Here is an 18,872-nt window from a genome sequence, read left to right on the forward strand (position 1 = left end):
GGATCTCATTCAGATTCGATGGAGAAATCAAAAGCTTTACAGAAAAGAAAAGCTAAGAGAATTCAGCACACCAAACCAGCTCTACAATAAATGCTAAAGGAATTTCTCTAAGTGGGAAACACAAGAGAAGAAAAGACCTACAAAAGCAAACCCAAAACAATTAAGAAAATGGTCACAGGAACATACATATAGATAATTACCTTAAACATGAATGGATTAAGTGCTCCAACCAAAAGACACAGGCTTGCTGAATGGATACAAAAACAAGACCCATCTATATGCTGTCTACAAGAGACCCACTTCAGACGTAGGGACACATACAGACTGAAAGTGAGGGGATGGAAAAAGATATTCCATGCAAATGGAAATCAAAAGAAAGCTGGAGTAGCAATACTCATATCAGATAAAATAGACTTTAAAATAAAGAATGTTACAAGAGTCAAGGAAGGACACTACATAATGATCAAGGAATCAATCCAAGAAGAATATATAACAATTATAAATATATATGCACCCAACATAGGAGCACCTCAATACATAAGGCAACTGCTAACAGCTGTAAAAGAGGAAATCGACAGTAATACAATAATAGTGGGGGACTTTAACACCTCACTTACACCAATGGACAGATCATCCAAACAGAAATTAATAAGGAAACAGAAGCTTTAAATGACACAATAGACCAGATAGATTTAATTGATATTTATAGGGCATTCCATCCAAAAACAGCAGATTACGCATTCTTCTCCAGTGCGCACGGAACATTCTCCAGCATAGATCACATCTTGGGTCACAAATCAAGCCTCAATAAGTTTAAGAAAATTGAAATCATATCAACCATCTTTTCTGACCACAATGATCTGAGATTAGAAATCAATTACAGGGAGGAAAACGTAAAAAACACAAACACATGGAGTCTAAACAATACGTTACTAAATAACCAAGAGATCACTGAAGAAATCAAAGAGGAAATAAAAAAATGCCAGGAGACAAATGACAATGAAAACACGATGATCCAAAACCTATGGGATGCAGCAAAAGCAGTTCTAAGAGGGAAGTTTATAGCTGTACAAGCCTACCTCAAGAAACAGGAAACATCTCAAGTAAACAATCTAATGTTACACCTAAAGGAACTAGAGAAAGAAGAACAAACAAAACCCAAAGTTAGCAGAAGGAAAGATATCATAAAGATCAGAGCAGAAATAAATGAAATAGAAACAAAGAAACAATAGCAAAGATCAATAATACTAAAAGCTGCTTCTTTGAGAAGATAAACAAAATTGAGAAACCATTAGCCAGACTCATCAAGAAAAAGAGGGAGAGGACTGAAATCAATAAAATTAGAAATGAAAAAGGAGAAGTTACAACAGAAACCACAGAAATACAAAGCATCCTAAGAGACTACTACAAGCAACTCTATGCCAATAAAATGGACAACCTGGAAGAAATGGACAAATTCTTAGAAAGGTATAACCTTCCAAGACTGAACCAGGAAGAAACAGAAAATATGAACAGACTAATCACAAGTAATGAAATTGAAACTGTGATTAAAAATCTTCCAACAAAGAAAAGTCCAGGACCGGATGGATTCACAGGTGAATTCTATCAAACATTTAGAGAAGAGCTAACACCCGTCCTTCTCAAACTCTTCCAAAAAATTGCAGAGGAAGGAACATTCCCTAACTCATTCTACGAGGCCACCATCACCCTGATACCAACACCAGACAGAGGTACTATAAAAAAATCAAATTACAGACCAATATCACTGATGAATATAGATGCAAAAATCCTCAACAAAATACTAGCAAACAGAATCCAACAACACATTAAAAGGATCATACATCATGATCAAGTGGGATTTATCCCAGGGATGCAAGGATTCTTCAATATACGTAAATCAATCAATGTGATACACCATAGTATCAAACTGAAGCATAAAAACCATATTATCATCTAAATAGATGCAGAAAAAGCTCTTGACAAAATTCAACACCCATTTATGATAAAAACTCTTCAGAACGTGGGCATAGAGGGAACCTACCTCAACATAATGAAGGCCATATACGACAAACCCACAGCAAACATCATTCTCAATGGTGAAAAACTGAAAGCATTTCCTCTAAGATCAGGAACAAGACAAGGATGTCCACTCTCACCACTCTTATTTAACATAGTTTTGGAAGTCCTAGCCATGGCAATCAGAGAAGAAAAAAAAATAAAAGGAATCCAAATAGGAAAAGAAGAAGTAAAACTGTCACTGTTTGCAGATGACATGATGCTATACATAGAGAATCATAAAAATGCCACCAGAAAACTACTAGAGCTAATCAATGAATTTGGTAAAGTTGCAGGATGCAAAATTAATACACAGAAATCTCTTGCATTCCTATACACTAATGATGAAAAATCTGAAAGAGAAATTAAGGAAACACTCCCATTTACCACTGCAACAAAAAGAATAAAATACCTAGGAAGAAACCTACCTAGGGAGACAAAAGACCTGTATGCAGAAAACTATAAGACACTGGTGAAAGAAATGAAAGATGATACCAACAGATGGAGAGATAGACCATGTTCTTGGATTGGAAGAATCAATATTGTGAAAATGACTGTACAACCCAAAGCAATCTACAGATTCAGTGCAATCCCTATCAATTTACCAGTGGCATTTTTTACAGAACTAGAACAAAAAGTCTTAAAATTTGTATGGAGACACAGAAGACCCCGAATAGCCAAAGCAGTCTTGAGGGAAAAAAAGAGAGCTGGAGGAATCAGACTCCCTGACTTCAGACTATACTACAAAGCTACAGTAATCAAGACAATATGGTACTGGCACAAAAACAGAAACATCGATCAATGGAACAAGATACAAAGCCCAGAGATAAACCCATGCACCTATGGTCAACTAGTCTATGACAAAGGAGGCAAGGATATACAATGGAGAAAAGACAGTCTCTTCAATAAGTGTTGCTGGGAAAACTGGACAGCTACATGTAAAAGAATGAAATTAGAACACTCCCTAACACCGTACACAAAAAAACCCTCAAAATTGATTCGAGACCTAAATGTAAGACCGGAAACTATAAAACTCTTAGAGGAAAACATAGGAAGAACACTCTTGACATAAATCACAGCAAGATCTTTTTTGATCCACCTCCTAGAGTAATGGAAAGAAAAACAAAAATAAACAAATGGGACCTAATGAAATTTAAAGCTTTTGCACAGCAAAGGAAACCATAAACAAGAGGAAAAGACAACCGTCAGAATGGGAGAAAATATTTGCAAACAAATCAATGGACAAAGGATTAATCTCCAAAATATGTAAACAGCTCATGCAGCTCTATATTAAAGAAACAAACAACCCAATCCAAAAATTGGCAGAAGACCTAAATAGACATTTCTCCAAAGAAGATATACAGATGGCCAAGAAGCGCATGAAAAGCTGCTCAACATTACTAATTATTAGAGAAATGCAAATCAAAACTACAATGAGGTATCACCTCACACCAGTTAGAATGGGCATCATCAGAAAATCTACAAACAACAAATGCTGGAGAGGGTGTGGAGAAAAGGGAACCCTCTTGCACTGTTGGTGGGAATGTGAATTGATACAGCCACTATGGAGAACAGTATGGTGGTTCCTTAAAAAACTAAAAATTGAATTACCATATGATCCAGCAATCCCAATACTGGGCATATACCCAGAGAAAACCATAATTCAAAAAGACACATGCACCCCAATATTCATTGCAGCACTATTTACAATAGCCAGGTCATGGAAGCAACCTAAATGCCCATCGACAGATGAATGGATAAAGAAGATGTGGTACATATGTACAATGGAATATTACTCAGCCATAAAAAGGAATGAAATTGAATCATTTGTTGAGACGTGGATGGATCTAGAGACTGTCATACGGAGTGAAGTAAGGCAGAAAGAGAAAAACAAATATTGCATTATTGTATTAATTTATGTATGTGGAACCTAGAAAAATGGTACAGATGAACCGGTTTGCAGGGCAGAAGTTGAGACACAGATGTAGAGAACAAACGTATGGACACCAAGGGGGAAAGCCACGGGGGGGTGGGGGTGTGTGTGATGAATTGGGCAATTGGCATTGACCTGTATACACTGATGTGTATAAAATTGATGACTAATAAGAACCTGCTATATAAGAAAATAAATAAAATTAAATTAAAAAATTAAAAAAAATTTTAAGAACTATTTATTTTAGTTCTTCAAACAGAAAAACTGCCTGGAGATAAGTTCTCTTTGGTAAGTTTATATTTCAATACGTGTATCTATTTTATATACTATAGTGATATACACAACATGAAATTAATAAAAGCTCTGAGAAAGATCTGTCATTTCCAAAGAAAAACAAAATGAAGAAATAAAACTATCTCCATTGACAGATGACATGTTTTTTTGTGTATAAAATCCTAAGAAAACCAATAAAAATGTGCGAGAACCAATAAATAAGTTCAGTAATGTTGCAGAATGCATGATCAAAATACAAAGATTACTTATATTTCTGTACATTCACAATAAACAATCTGATAATAGAAATTTTAAAAAATTTATTTACAATAGCATCAGAAAAGAATAAAATACTTGGGAATAAATTTAACAGAAGTATAAGACACGTACACTGAAAACTACTAGACATAGTTGAAAGAAATTAAAGGAGACTTAAGTAAATGAAAAGAATCTTATGCTCATGGATTAGAAGACTTAATATTGTTAAGATGGCAGTACTCCCCAAATTAATCTGCAGATTCAGTGCAATGCGTATCAGAATACCAACTGGCATTTTTGTAGAAATTGAGAAGTGGATTCTAAAATTCATATGGAAATGCAAGGTACCCAGAATAGCAAGAACAATCTTGAAAAAGAAGAACAAAGTTGGATGAATTAGTCTGTTAGGTCTGCCATTTAAAAAATGCCATAGACTGAATGGCTTAAACAATAGAAATTTATTTTCTTGGAGTTCTGGAACCCAAAGGCGCCATCGCCAAATACATTGGGAGTTGGGGTTTCAACATATGGATTTGGGGGGGACACAATTCGGACCATAGCAACTTCATTTAACCTTAATTTCCTCCTTAAATCTCTGTCTCCAAGTATAGTCATATTGGGGGTTGGAGCTTCAGCATGTGAATTTGGGGGAATACAATTTGGTTCATAATATTGGAGGACTTAACACTTCTTGATTTCAATATTTACTACAAACCTGCGGTAATCAAGGCAGTATACCTGGCAAAAGTCTAGACATAGATTAATGGCATAGAATTGAGAATCTAGAAATAAAATCTTAAAATTAATTATCAATCATAAATTGATTTTTGACAAGGTTACCAAAATAATTCAGTGGGGAATAAATAGTCTTTTCACCAAATGGTGCTGGAATAACTTGATATCAACATGCAAAAGAATGAATTTTAACCCCTACTTCATACCATATACAAAAATTAACTCAGAATGGATCATAGACCTAAATGCAAGGTCTAAAAGTATAAAACTCTCAGAAGAAACTGTAGGTATAAATACTCATAACCTTTGGATTAGACAATGGTTTCTTAGATATGACATCAAAAGCTCAAGGGACGAAGGAAAAAAATAGATAAATTGGATTTCATCAAAATTAAAAACTTTGTGTTTGAAGGAGTCCATCAAGAGAGGGAAAAGGCAACTAACTCATGGAGAAGATATCTGCAAGTTATATATCTGATAAGGTATTTGCATCCAGAGTTATATATCTGGAGAGGAAATATGTGCAAGTTAAGAGTATATAAAGAATTCTTACAACTCAACAAGAAAAAGACAAATAACCAATTAAAAAGCGGGCAAAGGATTTGAATTGTAATTTCTCCAAAGAACATATACAAATAACCAAGTGCATGCAGAGATGCTTAGTGTCATTAGCTGTTAGAGAAACGTAAATCAAAACCACAGTGAGATACCACTTCACACCCACTGGGATGGCTAAAATAAAAAGACAGACATTACCTCATGTTGAAGATGTAGGTATTGCTCATGCATTGCTGGTGGCATTGTAAAACTTTGAAAAATTTGAAAAACAGTTTGGTAGTTTCTCAAAATGTTGAATATAGAGCTACCATATGACCCAGCAATTCCATTTCTAGGGCTGTATGCAAGAAAATTGAAAGCATATGTTCACACAAAATCTTGCAGTCAAATATTCATAGCATTATTCATAGTGGCCAAAAATAGAAACATCAACAGATGAAAGTATACATAAAAATATACAAAATGTATATTCATAAAATGGAATATTATTCAGCAATAAAAAGGAGTGAATTACTGATACATGGTACAACATGGTAAACCTTGAAACATTATGCTATGTGAAAGAAGCCAGTCCCAAAGGAACACATATTGTATGATTCTACTTTTATTAAATGCCCAGAATAGGCAAATTCATAGAAGTTGAAAATAAATTTGTTGCCAGGGGGAGGGAGGAATGAGGAGTGACTGCTAATGAATTTGGCCACCTTTTTGGGTTGATGAAAATATTCTAAAATTCGTAGTGATAGTTGTACAACTCAGGAGATGCTAAATACTACTGAATTGTATGCTTTTAGAAAAGTGAGTTTTATGGTATGTAAATTATAGCTTAGTAAAGCTGTTATTTGTTATTTAAAAAATTTTTTTAAACAGACAGTTATTTCTCTATAGCCATTATTTTGTAAAAACTTTAAAAAAGATTTTTATTTTATATTGGAGTATAGTTGATTTACAATGTTGTGTTAGTTTCCGGTGTACAGCAAAGTGATTTAGTTATACCAATACAAATACATGTATCTATTCTTTCTCAGATTCTTTTCCCATATAGGTTATTACAGAGTATTGAGTAGAGTTTCCTGTGCTATACAGTAGGTGCTTGTTGATTATCTATATATATAGTAGTGTGTATCTGTTAATCCCAAACTGTTAATTTATCCCTCCCCACCATCTTTCCCCTTTGATAAACACAAGTTTGTTTTCTAAATCTGTGAATCTGTTTTGTAAGTTCATTTGTATCAGTTTTTAGATTCCACATGTAAGTGATATCATATGGTATTTGTCTTTCTGTGTCTGACTTACCTCACTTAGTATGATAATCTCTAGGTCCATCCATATTGCTGCAAATGGCATTATTTCATTCTTTTTTATGGCTGATTAATATTCCATTATATATAGGTACCACATCTTCTTTATCCCTTCCTCTGTTGATAGCCATTTAGGTTGCTTCCATGTCTTGGCTATTGTAAATCTTGCTGCTATGAACATTGGAGTGCATGTATCTTTTCAAATTTTGGTTTTCCCCGGATATATGCCCAGGATTGGGATTGCTGGATCATATGGTAGCTGTATTTTTAGTTTTTTTAAGGAACATCCATACTGTATGCTTTTAGAAAAGTGAACTTTATGGTATGTAAATTATAGCTCAGTAAAACTGTTACTATTTTAAAAAATGGTTTGGGGGAAGAGTAGAGATTTCCAGCTGATAAGAAAGGCTCCTTCTTTGCAGCAGGAGCTTAAACACCACTGGCAGAAACTTGACCTCCTCTCCTCCCCGCTACCCAGCTCAGCTCCTCACTGGAGTGCACAGCTTTTGCCTAAGGGCTCTTAGGATTGAATGACTTCCAGTTTTTCAGGCAGCTGCTGAGGTCTGGGTCTTTCAAACAGTGCTCTGCTCAGATGCTTTCACTTTGCGGGAGTGCTGGGGCACTCAAGGTGTTCTGGAAGTTGGGAGATGGAGGAGAGAAGTGGGTGGGTGTGGGGGAACTTGCCAAGCACAGACCCTCCTCCCTCCTTAAGGGAACGTTTAAGGCTGGCAGGGCAGCCCCAAGCCCAAGCTCCCCCCACCCCCTTGAGTCTTTCTAGGAGTTTGGGCGCCCAGTCTCCCCATGCCCATGCTCCTAACCTGGGAGATGCTTAGGGCGGTGGGCCCGCGGGTGCCAGGTCCAGCGGTGCATGGCAGCCACCTGGGAGAGCACGGAGCAGATGTGCTAAGGCATGAGCCCCCCGCAGCTCCACTCTGCCCTACCAGGTCGTGCTGCAGGAAGGAGGCTGAAAACTCCAGTGTTGCTCTAGGGACATGGCATGGCTAACCCTGCCCCCAAATACCAATTTTTTTTGAGTACTCTGGGAATCTCCCAGGTGCGTTCTCTCATGCTAACAAGGAACCAAAGACTGTTATGCAGCCTATGTTTGGTTATACCCTAGATCTGAGTGTCCTCTGCAAATCACTTTTGCGCTTACCACACTGGGGTAAGTTGGGATGCATCCTCACGAAAACAAATACCTCCTGGGAAATGATAAAGTTCAGGCTTACAGGTGAGCCGGGGAGAAACTGAGATCTGAAATTTAATGAAAAAAGAAAAAAAAAAAAAAAGCTCTTTGAAGTGGGAGAAAGAGAGGGAATTCCAGACTTAGTAAGGCCACCATAGCCAAGAAATGTCTTGTATGCTGGCTGGGAATAAAATCTAACCCTTTTTGAAAAGATCCTCTTGTCACCCGTGTTCTTGATGTGTACACGAGGAGTATCACCATCGTTACTGTAGTTATACCTCTCAGACCTTTGGATTATTTGGTTATCTTTAACATTGAACATGCAACTTTATTTCAAGCGGACACTATACCCTTTTTTAAAAAAAATTTTTTGGCCATGCTGCTCAGCTTGCGGGATCTTAGTTCCCCCACCAGTGATTGAACCCGCAGCCTCGGCAGTGAAAGTGCGGAGTCTTAACCACTGCGCTGCCAGGGAATATCGCTCTACTCTCATTTTAATAAAGAGAACGGTTACCATTTCTGCTCTATACTATGACAAAAATCAACGTTTATGCAAATATTCTATGTTAAGTACTATACAGACCTTAATGAAAGTTGAAGGTGAGATCTCAGGTTTAAAACTGTCCTAATTGGAATTTTGAACACTGTAGAATTCACCCAGAAAAGGAATTAGAAAACAAAATCAACAACAAAGCTACTCTTCCTGTGTTCTTCTAGTGATCTTTGAAGAACAATTCTTTTCAACATGTAGTATGTATAACAATAATAGTAACTCCCACTTAGGAAGTATTAGGTGCCAGGCATAGTGCTAGGTGCTTGGTGTAGTCTTAGTATTGTCTGTAATTGTACGAGCCTCAGTTGTCTTCTAGTTTTTTAAAGTGATAAAGCCACATTGGTTAGATTCCTTGATCTTTTGTAATACTATTTTTTAAAAGAGAAGGTAAAAACCAAAATTCATAAAATACACAGCCTAACTACAAAATTCTAGAAAACAACACAAGTAACTTGAATAATAAATTTTGTATATATTCAAACTATTTTAGGGAGTTTAAGTTCAGAATATTATAATCATGTTTACTTTCAATTAGGGAATTTGAGAGTAAAAGTAAATATGTGTTACTTTTGCTTGCTGTTTGCGTAATAAAGCCTTAAAGGCATAGCATATTAATCTAGGTAAAAGACTATTCCAGTAAGATTGATTAAGACAATAGAGTGATTTTAAATCTGTGTGTGTGTGTGTGTGTGTTTTATTTAATTCTCCAGTAAGATAAATCTACAAAAGGGGAAAAAGCTGGAGGCAAATATGGTGCCTTTGAGAAAGAATGCTTTTAAAAGTACATTTTTTTTTCATTCGTAAGGTTCCTCTGATGCGTTGCTTCAGAAAGGACAGTTTATTTCAGGTATTTGAGTTAGCTTACCATAAGTCTTCAATGTTTAGACATGTGTCTAAACTGTCACCATGTCATTCACGCTGTAATTAATAGCACTTCAGCTTAGTTCACAACCTTTGAGTTTAGCACCCTTCTTGCAGATAGCACATTGACTATTTGAGATTTGTGAGGCCAGGAGACTGTGGCAGCTCCATTCTCGGTTACAAACAATTGATGTTTACTGTCTTTTGTAAAGAACCTCTCAGCCCTTCCCCACTCCAGCCCTCCACTTTTGTTTGCGTTTAAGCCCCACCCCCTTCCATGTTTTGTATCAGAGCCAGTCTTCCCGCCTATTTTTGTATGGTCCACAAAGTAGGAGTGGGTTTACATTTATATTTCCTGACAATTATATGAAATTCAAATTTCAATGTCCATTAATAAAATTTTATGGAAACACAGCCATGCTCATTCTTTATGTGTTGTCTGTGGTTGGTTTCACACTACAGAGGCAGAGTTGAGTAGTTGCAACAGAGACTAAATGGACCACAAAACCTGAAATATTTACTCCGTGGTCTTTTACAGAAACAGTTTTTTAACCTCTGAACAATACTAAACCAAACTCATCTTTTTTTGAAAAAAAAAAAATGCATACCTGCTAATGTTAGCTTCCTGCTTAATACTCATCACCCTTGGATAAAAATTTTTAATTGTTTATAGAGACTGTATGATCTGGCCCCAGCCCACCACTCCAGCCTCATTAATACTTTTATGTTTCTAGTGATATTATCATATTATTATATTTAGGATTACTCATGCTAATAATATAGGCAGGATGTGTACAGAATGAAATTGTTCTTTTTGTACTATTTTTTCTCTGAGAGATAATAGTGGTATCTCTTGCCAGTACACGGGGGCTACTGGGAAGCTAGCTCTGCATGGAAATTTAAGAGTACATATTGAGAGTAGATGTTTAAATCCGGGCCTAACAGAGCAGAAATCTGCGCTCATTTTAAATTCTAAAGCTTAAAGAGACAGAATGGCTTTCAGGCTTATTCCCAGAGGCCAGAAGTAGGAGGCATGTGTCAGAATTAGGGAGGAGGTTATGAGGGGTGTTTTGTCAATGTATACAGACCCACCGTCTTCCAATTTTGATACATGTCACTCCATCTTCTATTTTGGGAATCTCTAGTTGAAGGATGACAGGAGAGTATCCTGTTCCTCAAGTGGGTTGGGGAAAAAAGGATTTAAAACAGTTTACTGATTGTATTAGTATATATAAAGAAAGAATGTGTTGGTCTGAAGGGGGCTTGGCCAGACTTAGGCCAAGAACTTAAGACTTAGGCCAGAAAAGCAAAGTCACAGAGGCAGACTTTGACCGCTAGAGAAATGTACAAAAATAGGACAGAGATGAATCGTCAGGCTCCATCAGTGTCACAGTAGTTTTTCCTTTAAAACTGTCTACCTTTGCTCTGACTTCATGCTTATCATGCAAATTACTAGTCTGATTTCCAAGGTATTCAGGTGCCTGAATACCTGAATATTCAGGTTCTCCAGGTAGGATGAACAAATTCTGATGATTAGATAAGATCGTTCCCCTACTATGCATTAGTATATTTACTACGGAGCATGTACATGCAGCTTGTGAGTGTGGCTGGTTTGAGTCAGCTGATCTGAGTGCATCTCTAGGATGTCAACAGTGCTGAGGCCATTCTGCAAACAGTGGTTAGTTTATCAAGTTAGTGTCACCTTTGAGACCTTTCAGAAGAGTGTCATACAGCTTTTTCCTGCAGACTCCTCAGCCTTATCAAACCTCTTATTACTGCTTATGCCCCTCTCCAATGATTCTTTCTTTTGGAATTACTTGGAAATCTAGACGTTTTCCAGTAGTCCTATAAATCTAATAAGTACAGTATTCAAATCTACCAGGAAAAAAATGCAGATTGCTAAGTATTTTAGTCACATATTCTATAATAACCTGGCAGTATAGAGGTATTAGTATTTGTATATTGTTCCCTCTTGTTGACCTTTCTGGTTGGCAGAACTCCTCCACCTATTTTCCCTTGGTCAGTGAAGTATGCCTCCTCCTGCCCAGTCACCCAAGCCAGAAACCTGGTGCATCCTTGTTTCTTACCTCTTCTTTGCCAACATGTCATGTTGGTCATCAAGGCCCTCATCATTTCTAGCTTGAACCGTTACAGTAGTCTCCTACGGATCTCTTTTTAACACTCTAATCTGTCCTTTAGGTCAGGGGTCCCCAACCTGGGGGCCCCAACCCCCTGGGGGGGTTGTTAGGTTCCTGTTAGGAACTGGGCCACACAGCAGGAGGTGAGCGAGCGAAGCTTCATCTGATGCGCCCCGTTGCTCACATTAGGTCCCTGGTGCCGAAAAGGTTGGGGACCACTGCTTTAGGTTGTTACCAAAAAAGTAGTCATTTTAAAAGCGGATCTTTTAAAAACGCACTCCTGAACTTGTTGCTTTTCTATGTGTAACTAGTAGGTGGCTTTTTCTATTTAGCGTGGAATACAGGCTCTTCGTGACCTGGCTGCTTCCCCCTTCCCCACTGACTCTTTCCTTCTTCTTCTCCGTGGCTTCCTCTCCCCGCCCTCCCGAGTCATGGTGAACTGGCTGCCAGGCCGCTCCACTTCTCTGCACACTTGCATTTGGTGTACGTGTGTTCATCTTACTTGATATTTCAGCAGCATTTCACGCCATGGCACACTCCCTCTATTTTGAAACACCTTCTTTCCTTGATTTCCGTATCATTCTTTCTGAACTTTGCTCTACCTCTCTTGTATTTTTCTGTCCTTTTTTCCTCCTCTTCCACTCAGCCTTTGCATGCCAGACTTTCTTTGGGCCCAGTCTTAGGTTCTGTTTTCCCTCTTAAACCTACTGAGCTCAGCTCTGCTCCATATCCGGTGGTTTACTGTAAGGGATTTTTATATTTAGCAAAAGTATATAAAAATCATTTACAGTACAATTAATGTATATTTTTCTCATAGCTATTTGGTTACCATGGTACAGTGAGGATACGTATCTATGGTTTAGGTCAGTAAGACCTGCCATCATATGCCAAGAGCACTGGTTTTTAGGGAGTAAAAGCTAGCCCCATAGTGAGCTCTCTTCAGTTTGAGCGAGTAGTATCCTCCAGTGTTGCTTTGGTCCCTCATTCTGCTGTTGTATAAAATGATTAGATTTTAGCAACCCTACCTACCCCCAAAAGGTTGATCCTTGCAGTCTATCAAGTAGCGTTTGACATGTCTACACACTTTACCAGACTAGATGGAACAGTTAGGTAGCTGTTTCTAGCTAGGTAGAAATTAGGGCAAGATTTGATTTTTCATTTAGAAGAAAATTTTTCTTCTGGGAAATAAATTAGAACTGGTAGATGAGACTCTCTATAGTGTTTATTATAGTCCAGGTACGTTGCTGCCAGGAAATTATTCTGAATAAAGGAAAAAATATTTCTAAAGGAAAGAATTATTGAGTAATCAACATGTAAACTTTTCAGTGATGAAAGATATGCCGCCTGCTTCTTGGAATTGCTCCACCTGAATAGCTCATTCTTCTTGACATTTCCTGACGTTCCATTTACAGTACTCAAGAGTTGCAATCCTTGATAGTTGTAAAGGGTTAATGCAGGAGTCTGATGGGGATGTGACATTAGTACTGAAGAAGTGGGGTATGAAGAAGCAATGACATTGCCAGAATTGAATAGGAAGTATTAGCATGGAGAAGAAAATTTAACCCTTAATATATTTAATTTTAAAAATGAGATTAAAATCATATTGCAATAAGCATTTTACATAATTGAGCATAGGCAAGATATTTTCATTTGCATTTTTTTTGTTTCTAATCAGTGTGTAGAACAGAAGAAATTGGGAACTGTCTCTTTAATAAAACCCTGTTTACCTACCCTCTTCTAGTAGGAGTGGCTTAGGAACCTGTAGAGTGAGGTGTAACTTCCAATTCTGCATTCTGAAGGGCAGCCTTGGATAAGAGTGCTGATACTACAAACCAGGAAGTGACAAATCATTTGCCTTAAATTATAGTAGAGCTTGTCTTTTATAAGGAAAACTTCTCATAACAAAACTAGAAGATTGAAGCATGTTTGTCACTAAATGTTTGGAACTCTGCTGCAGATAAAGACTTTGCAGTGTACTTAGAATACAAAGCTTTCTGGGCCAGAAATTGATCTGACTTTTGAGCCTTATCTGATTACTGCTTGATTCCTCTTTATTTTGCTCAAGTGCTCAGCAGGTTGAACGGGGAGCCTTCCTCCCTATTGTTAGCAGGTAGGTGGTCAGCCTTTGTTTAAAATTTAAGTTGTTTTTTAAGGTTACTTAACCCTGGTTCTGCTGCTGATTATTGAAAGAATTATGAATATCAGTCTGGGTATATGTTTTAATGTTTGAATATTCAGCATGGCTGTAAATAATCATTTTTGTGACTTTGTAGAAAAAGTCATTTTTAACAAATTAGCAAATCTATAAGGTGACAAGTTAAATGAGTTCTATTTTGTTTTCTATTAACCATATATGTTTAAATTTAATTAACAGATTAAAAGTATATTGAAATTACTCTGCTATTAACTTCCTGATACTATTTGATAATATATTTAAAACATTTATTGATGTAGTCAAATAAAATTGTATTTTTGTTGTTACTATTTTACTTATAAGTTTCATTTCTTTCACTCTTAGAACGCTGTCTGAGTGTTTAGCTCATTGTTTATCTACTTGCTTTAGTTTGTTTTTGGAATACTTTGATACCTATTATTTCAGAAGACTTTTTATTAAAGGTTACTCTTCCACAAGTATATTGAAATATTGCTTGTTTCTCTTTATAAAGTTAACCATGCATTTATGACACTAAAATTGTTTCAAAGATAACATCTTTGGAATATTGAGCTAATTATTAGTATGAGCTAACTGCTATTGTGAAAAAAAAAAAAGCCATTCACAAATGGTTCTTCTGGAGTGGGGATCAGAAATGTGTGTGGGTACCTTTAGGATCAAGAACAGTGGTTTCTTTCTCTACCACTAGTGATCCTTTTTTTCTTCTGTGGACACTATGCTTCAAAAGACTTTTTGTCAACCAAATAAGTGGTGTATATTAAATAATAAAATGTTAGAACATTATCATTTATTAGGGATACATTATTTCCAACGAGAGTTTCTTATCAGCCTGAGATAACCACTCTAGGTTAATATAATTCAGCTCCGAACGAAGAGGCCTTACATTTTACCTAGCTTGAAAAACTTTATTGTAGGTAACTGTTTGGATATTTTTGACTTTTTAAAATACTGATAGTAACATCTGAAGTTTCAACAACTGCTCTTATGGAATCTTAGTCATCTGGGAACTAGCAGTCTAAAGTGCAGAAATTCTGTTCTTAATATCTTTGAGTGTCCATAAAATGTAATGAAGGTCATCTAGTATAATGTAACAAACAAAGATACCATAGCTACTAGAGCGAGAGGAGAAACGGGGAAAAAGAAAAAAGGAAGTGTGGTATTTGTCATTGGGAATATCTGCGAGGAATTCAAGGTGTCTGTATGTTTTTGCCCCATAAAATTTCCCTATATTTATCGCTACTATTTACCCACTTAAAATTTTTACTCTGATTAGTCTGATAAATTGATAACTGACTTCAAAACAAATATTGCTTATGTTTTTCATGTATTTTATTCTATATTTTTATGTAGCTTCCCTCTCCCAAATTTTTTTATTTCTCCATTTCCTCTATTTATGTCCTTCCTTCAGCTTAGCTGAAGACCCTTCTGCAATGTGAAGCCTTATCTGATCACCCTAAACCACAGTAATATTTCTTTCCTTTAGATTTCTATATCATGTTGATTCTACCAGTTCTGTAGTACATAATAATGATACAGCTTGTCATATTTAACTTTTACTTAAAAGTTTGCAGTGTTTCTTCAACTAAATTATAGTTGTTTGAGAGCAAGTAGGACATCACTTTTATCCGTTTTAGCATCTAGTGCAGTGATACACATGTGGCAGGTTCTAAATAAATATCTGTTGAATGAAAGAGATGTAAAGAATCTTGGCAACAGTTGCTTCAAGTGTTATGCTGCCTCCCTCTACCTTGCTTAATTATGTAATTAACCATCCATAATGTTTCTAAAAATCAGACTGTTAGTTGTCATACTACTATCGTTTTTGTTTTCCTTTGTAACACATGCATTTTTTATATTAGATTATTTAACACTGATATGATACCTACAAAGAAAGAACAAGCTGGACTTTATCAAAAATAAATAAAAATAAAAACAGAAATATTCTGAATTCCAGACTCTTGCATTTTATATTTTAGGAAAATATAATTTAAAATTTACTGATATGTGAGGTTTCAAATATAGTTAAAATATTCAGATACATTATGAATTAAGGGGAGGGATTCTGAACTGACATTTGGTATTCTGAATGGTGATCCAGTCATCCTGGTTGGATTGCAGAATTTAAATCACAGATTAGTAATTGCCAGAAAGGATGAACAAATTATTTTATAAAAAGAGGGTTTTAAATGTCTTACACCCATTGACAGTAGTTATTATGTTACACACTTTAAAATCATCATCTACCTATTCCCAGTATCAACTATGTCGGATACGTTTTGTTAACCCACTTTTTATAGATACAGAAACTGATATCTAGAAAGGTAAAATAACTAACAAAACCATATACTAGTAACTGCATAACAGGTCATTTTGACTTCAGAATTCATGTTTTGAATCACTATGTTGTATACTATGTTCTGTTTTCCAATAGTCAGGGTAATCTTTCTGTCATTCTAGAGCTTGACCAGACAGGAAGTCTGGCAGCTGCTCCAGCAGAACTATGGCACTGAGCTGGGCTTAAATGCTGAAGAGATGGAGAACTTGTCCCTGTCGATTGAGGATAATGTGCAGCCAAGGTACTGCAAAGTGTCTTGAAATGTCAAGATTTATTCCTCATTAATCAAAGCAGAATTATTTTAGACTTTACTAATTCAGGCTTTCTATTTATTCACCATCCAGTGAAATTTGCCTCTTGCTTCTCTGTAGTGGAATGAGTGAAAGGTGAGGACAGTGAATAGTTTGCTAAATTGGTAAGCAAATACCGGGCAGATGAGGAAATGTTCCCTTTGTAACTGTGTCATCTAGGATTTGCTTAAAGCATGGGGTTACTAAGCCTTTTTATTAAGGATATGGAGAAGTACCTAGTGAAATCTCTGCACCTATAGATAACAATAAAGAAAAGTAGCTGGAAGATATTTTAAGGGATAGAAAGATAATATGACTTTTCCTCAAGGATACCCTAGCGTAGTACTTGACATGTAGTTGGCACTCAATAAATATTGAATGCATTAATGAAAGGAGCTTATAGCGCTACAGGGAATGCAAATAATTATAATACAGGGTTGGAAATGATAAGGGCCAAAAAGAGCAATAGATAATGTGGGAAAAATTCAGAGTGGAGAGAGATTATTTTTGACTGATGGGAATTCACTTGGAAGAGTGGACATTATTATTAACCTGTACAAATAAAAGTGCTTTTTGTCCAGTGGTGATTGAGGTCAGAGCAATAAAAACAACTAAGGATAATACATGAAAATTCTAGAGCAAACATTATGCTAAGTCAAAGGAGCCAGTCACAAAAGACCACATATCGTATGATTCTATTTATATGAAATAGAGTCCAGAATCAGTAACGCCATAGAGATAGAAAGTAGATGAGCAGTTGCCAGGGACTGGGAGAAAGGGAGTGTGGGGAGTGCAACTGCTGATGGGCACAGGGCTTCTTTTGGGGTGATAAAAATGTTCTAAAATTAAATAGTGGTGATGACTGCACAACTCTGTAAATCACTGTATTGTATACTTTAAATGGGGTGAACTTTATGATATATGAATTATACCTTAATAAAAAATTAGGTAAATTATTTATTTAAAAATTCTGTAGTAAATAAGTCTTAAGGTGGAAATCTTTCAAAGTCTCATGTGTGTACAAAGATTTTATTCTATCTAGATAAGTCTTCTAGTTATACTGATCCTATTTATATTGTGTCAGCTCAGCATTAATATTTTATGGTCTTTTTTACATGGTTACACGTGTATATTTTATTAGTTTTCTGTAAAGTTAAAAATTTCCATTGGACTACTCTCCTTGTAAAGTTTACTAGGCTTGGGACTTCCCTGGATCCTCATTCCCTCTTCTGCTCTTTTTCTCATTCTTCCAATCTCTGAGAGAAGCATATCTACCTCACACCTGTATTTCCTCAGCTCTTCCATCTTCTTTCTTTTCACTTTCAATCTTTCCTTCACTCTCCTTCCTCTTTTTTTCTTCATTTCTCCACAATCCACCTCCATCCTTAAAATCCTCAAGTACAGACACTCAGCTGGTGGTCTTGTCTCCAGGAGCCGTTTTCCTTGTTTAGTTCCCTCAGAGTCCTGCTATTCTGCCCGGCCAGGAGTAACTGAGTAGTAGACCTAAGTATTATTTGGGTGGAGTAGAATAGGCTTTTTTAGCTTTTCTGTCTCTTTGTCAGGATAATATGGATTCACATGTCAGGCAGCCAGTTTATTTTAGGAGAGCTTTAAGTCTAAACATAGCAATGATTACATGGGAATGCTAATTGCTCAATAAAGTTGAGGTCTGGAAATTAGATCCATTGTGCTGCTTTTATATTTAATACACTTTCCTGTTTTTCCCCCCACTCCCTGAAAGAGGAAAAGAAGGTCCCAAGACATGTATTGTAATCTTGTTCCTATGACCATTTGAAAGCTTTTCCTTTAACCTTAGGAATTCCTGTTCTCAGGAACGAGAAGAACAAGAAGGGAGGCATGGTTTGATGGATGGGCTCTGTGCTCAGACATCAGGAGCTTCCCCTTCCTGGAGTGATGTGCCATCTCAGCTGGTACTGAATCTGAAGGAAGGAGACGAGATCTAGAACTGCCTTCCGGTGTTGCCTGGCATCCAACTCAAACACCTACCCTGCACCTTTCGAAGCTTCTTCATTGTCTGCAACTGCAGTTTAAATAAGCAACATTCATTTTATTAGTTGCTGTTACGGCCACTTGTACTTGGTTAATTTCTTAATGGTTTCTGAAGTTTATAAAATCTTATATGAGCATATTTTATTTTCAGCAGTGAAGTCAATTTGCTTGTGATTTAAGAAGATAGCTTTGTTATAAGTAGAAGCTTATTTG

At 36.5% G+C, this 18,872-nt stretch overlaps 1 protein-coding gene across 2 annotated transcripts in view; it reads left to right on the forward strand.

The window, feature by feature from the left end:
* GRAMD1C (GRAM domain containing 1C) overlaps window positions 1-18,872 on the forward strand; it is a 57,405-nt gene that overhangs the window by 9,256 nt on the left and 29,277 nt on the right. Inside the window, exons 1-2 of one of the 2 annotated variants that reach the window (XM_060010656.1) lie at window positions 13,661-13,961; window positions 16,482-16,600. In XM_060010656.1, coding sequence (XP_059866639.1) covers window positions 16,557-16,600 — 44 coding nt within the window. In that variant the 5' untranslated portion in view covers window positions 13,661-13,961; window positions 16,482-16,556. Of the gene's footprint in view, window positions 1-13,660; window positions 13,962-16,481; window positions 16,601-18,872 lie in introns of those variants that run through there. The other variant, XM_060010655.1, reaches the window with a different exon arrangement.

This window comes from Delphinus delphis, chromosome 4 (genome assembly GCF_949987515.2).
Source record: "Delphinus delphis chromosome 4, mDelDel1.2, whole genome shotgun sequence".
Taxonomy (NCBI): Eukaryota; Metazoa; Chordata; class Mammalia; order Artiodactyla; family Delphinidae; genus Delphinus; species Delphinus delphis.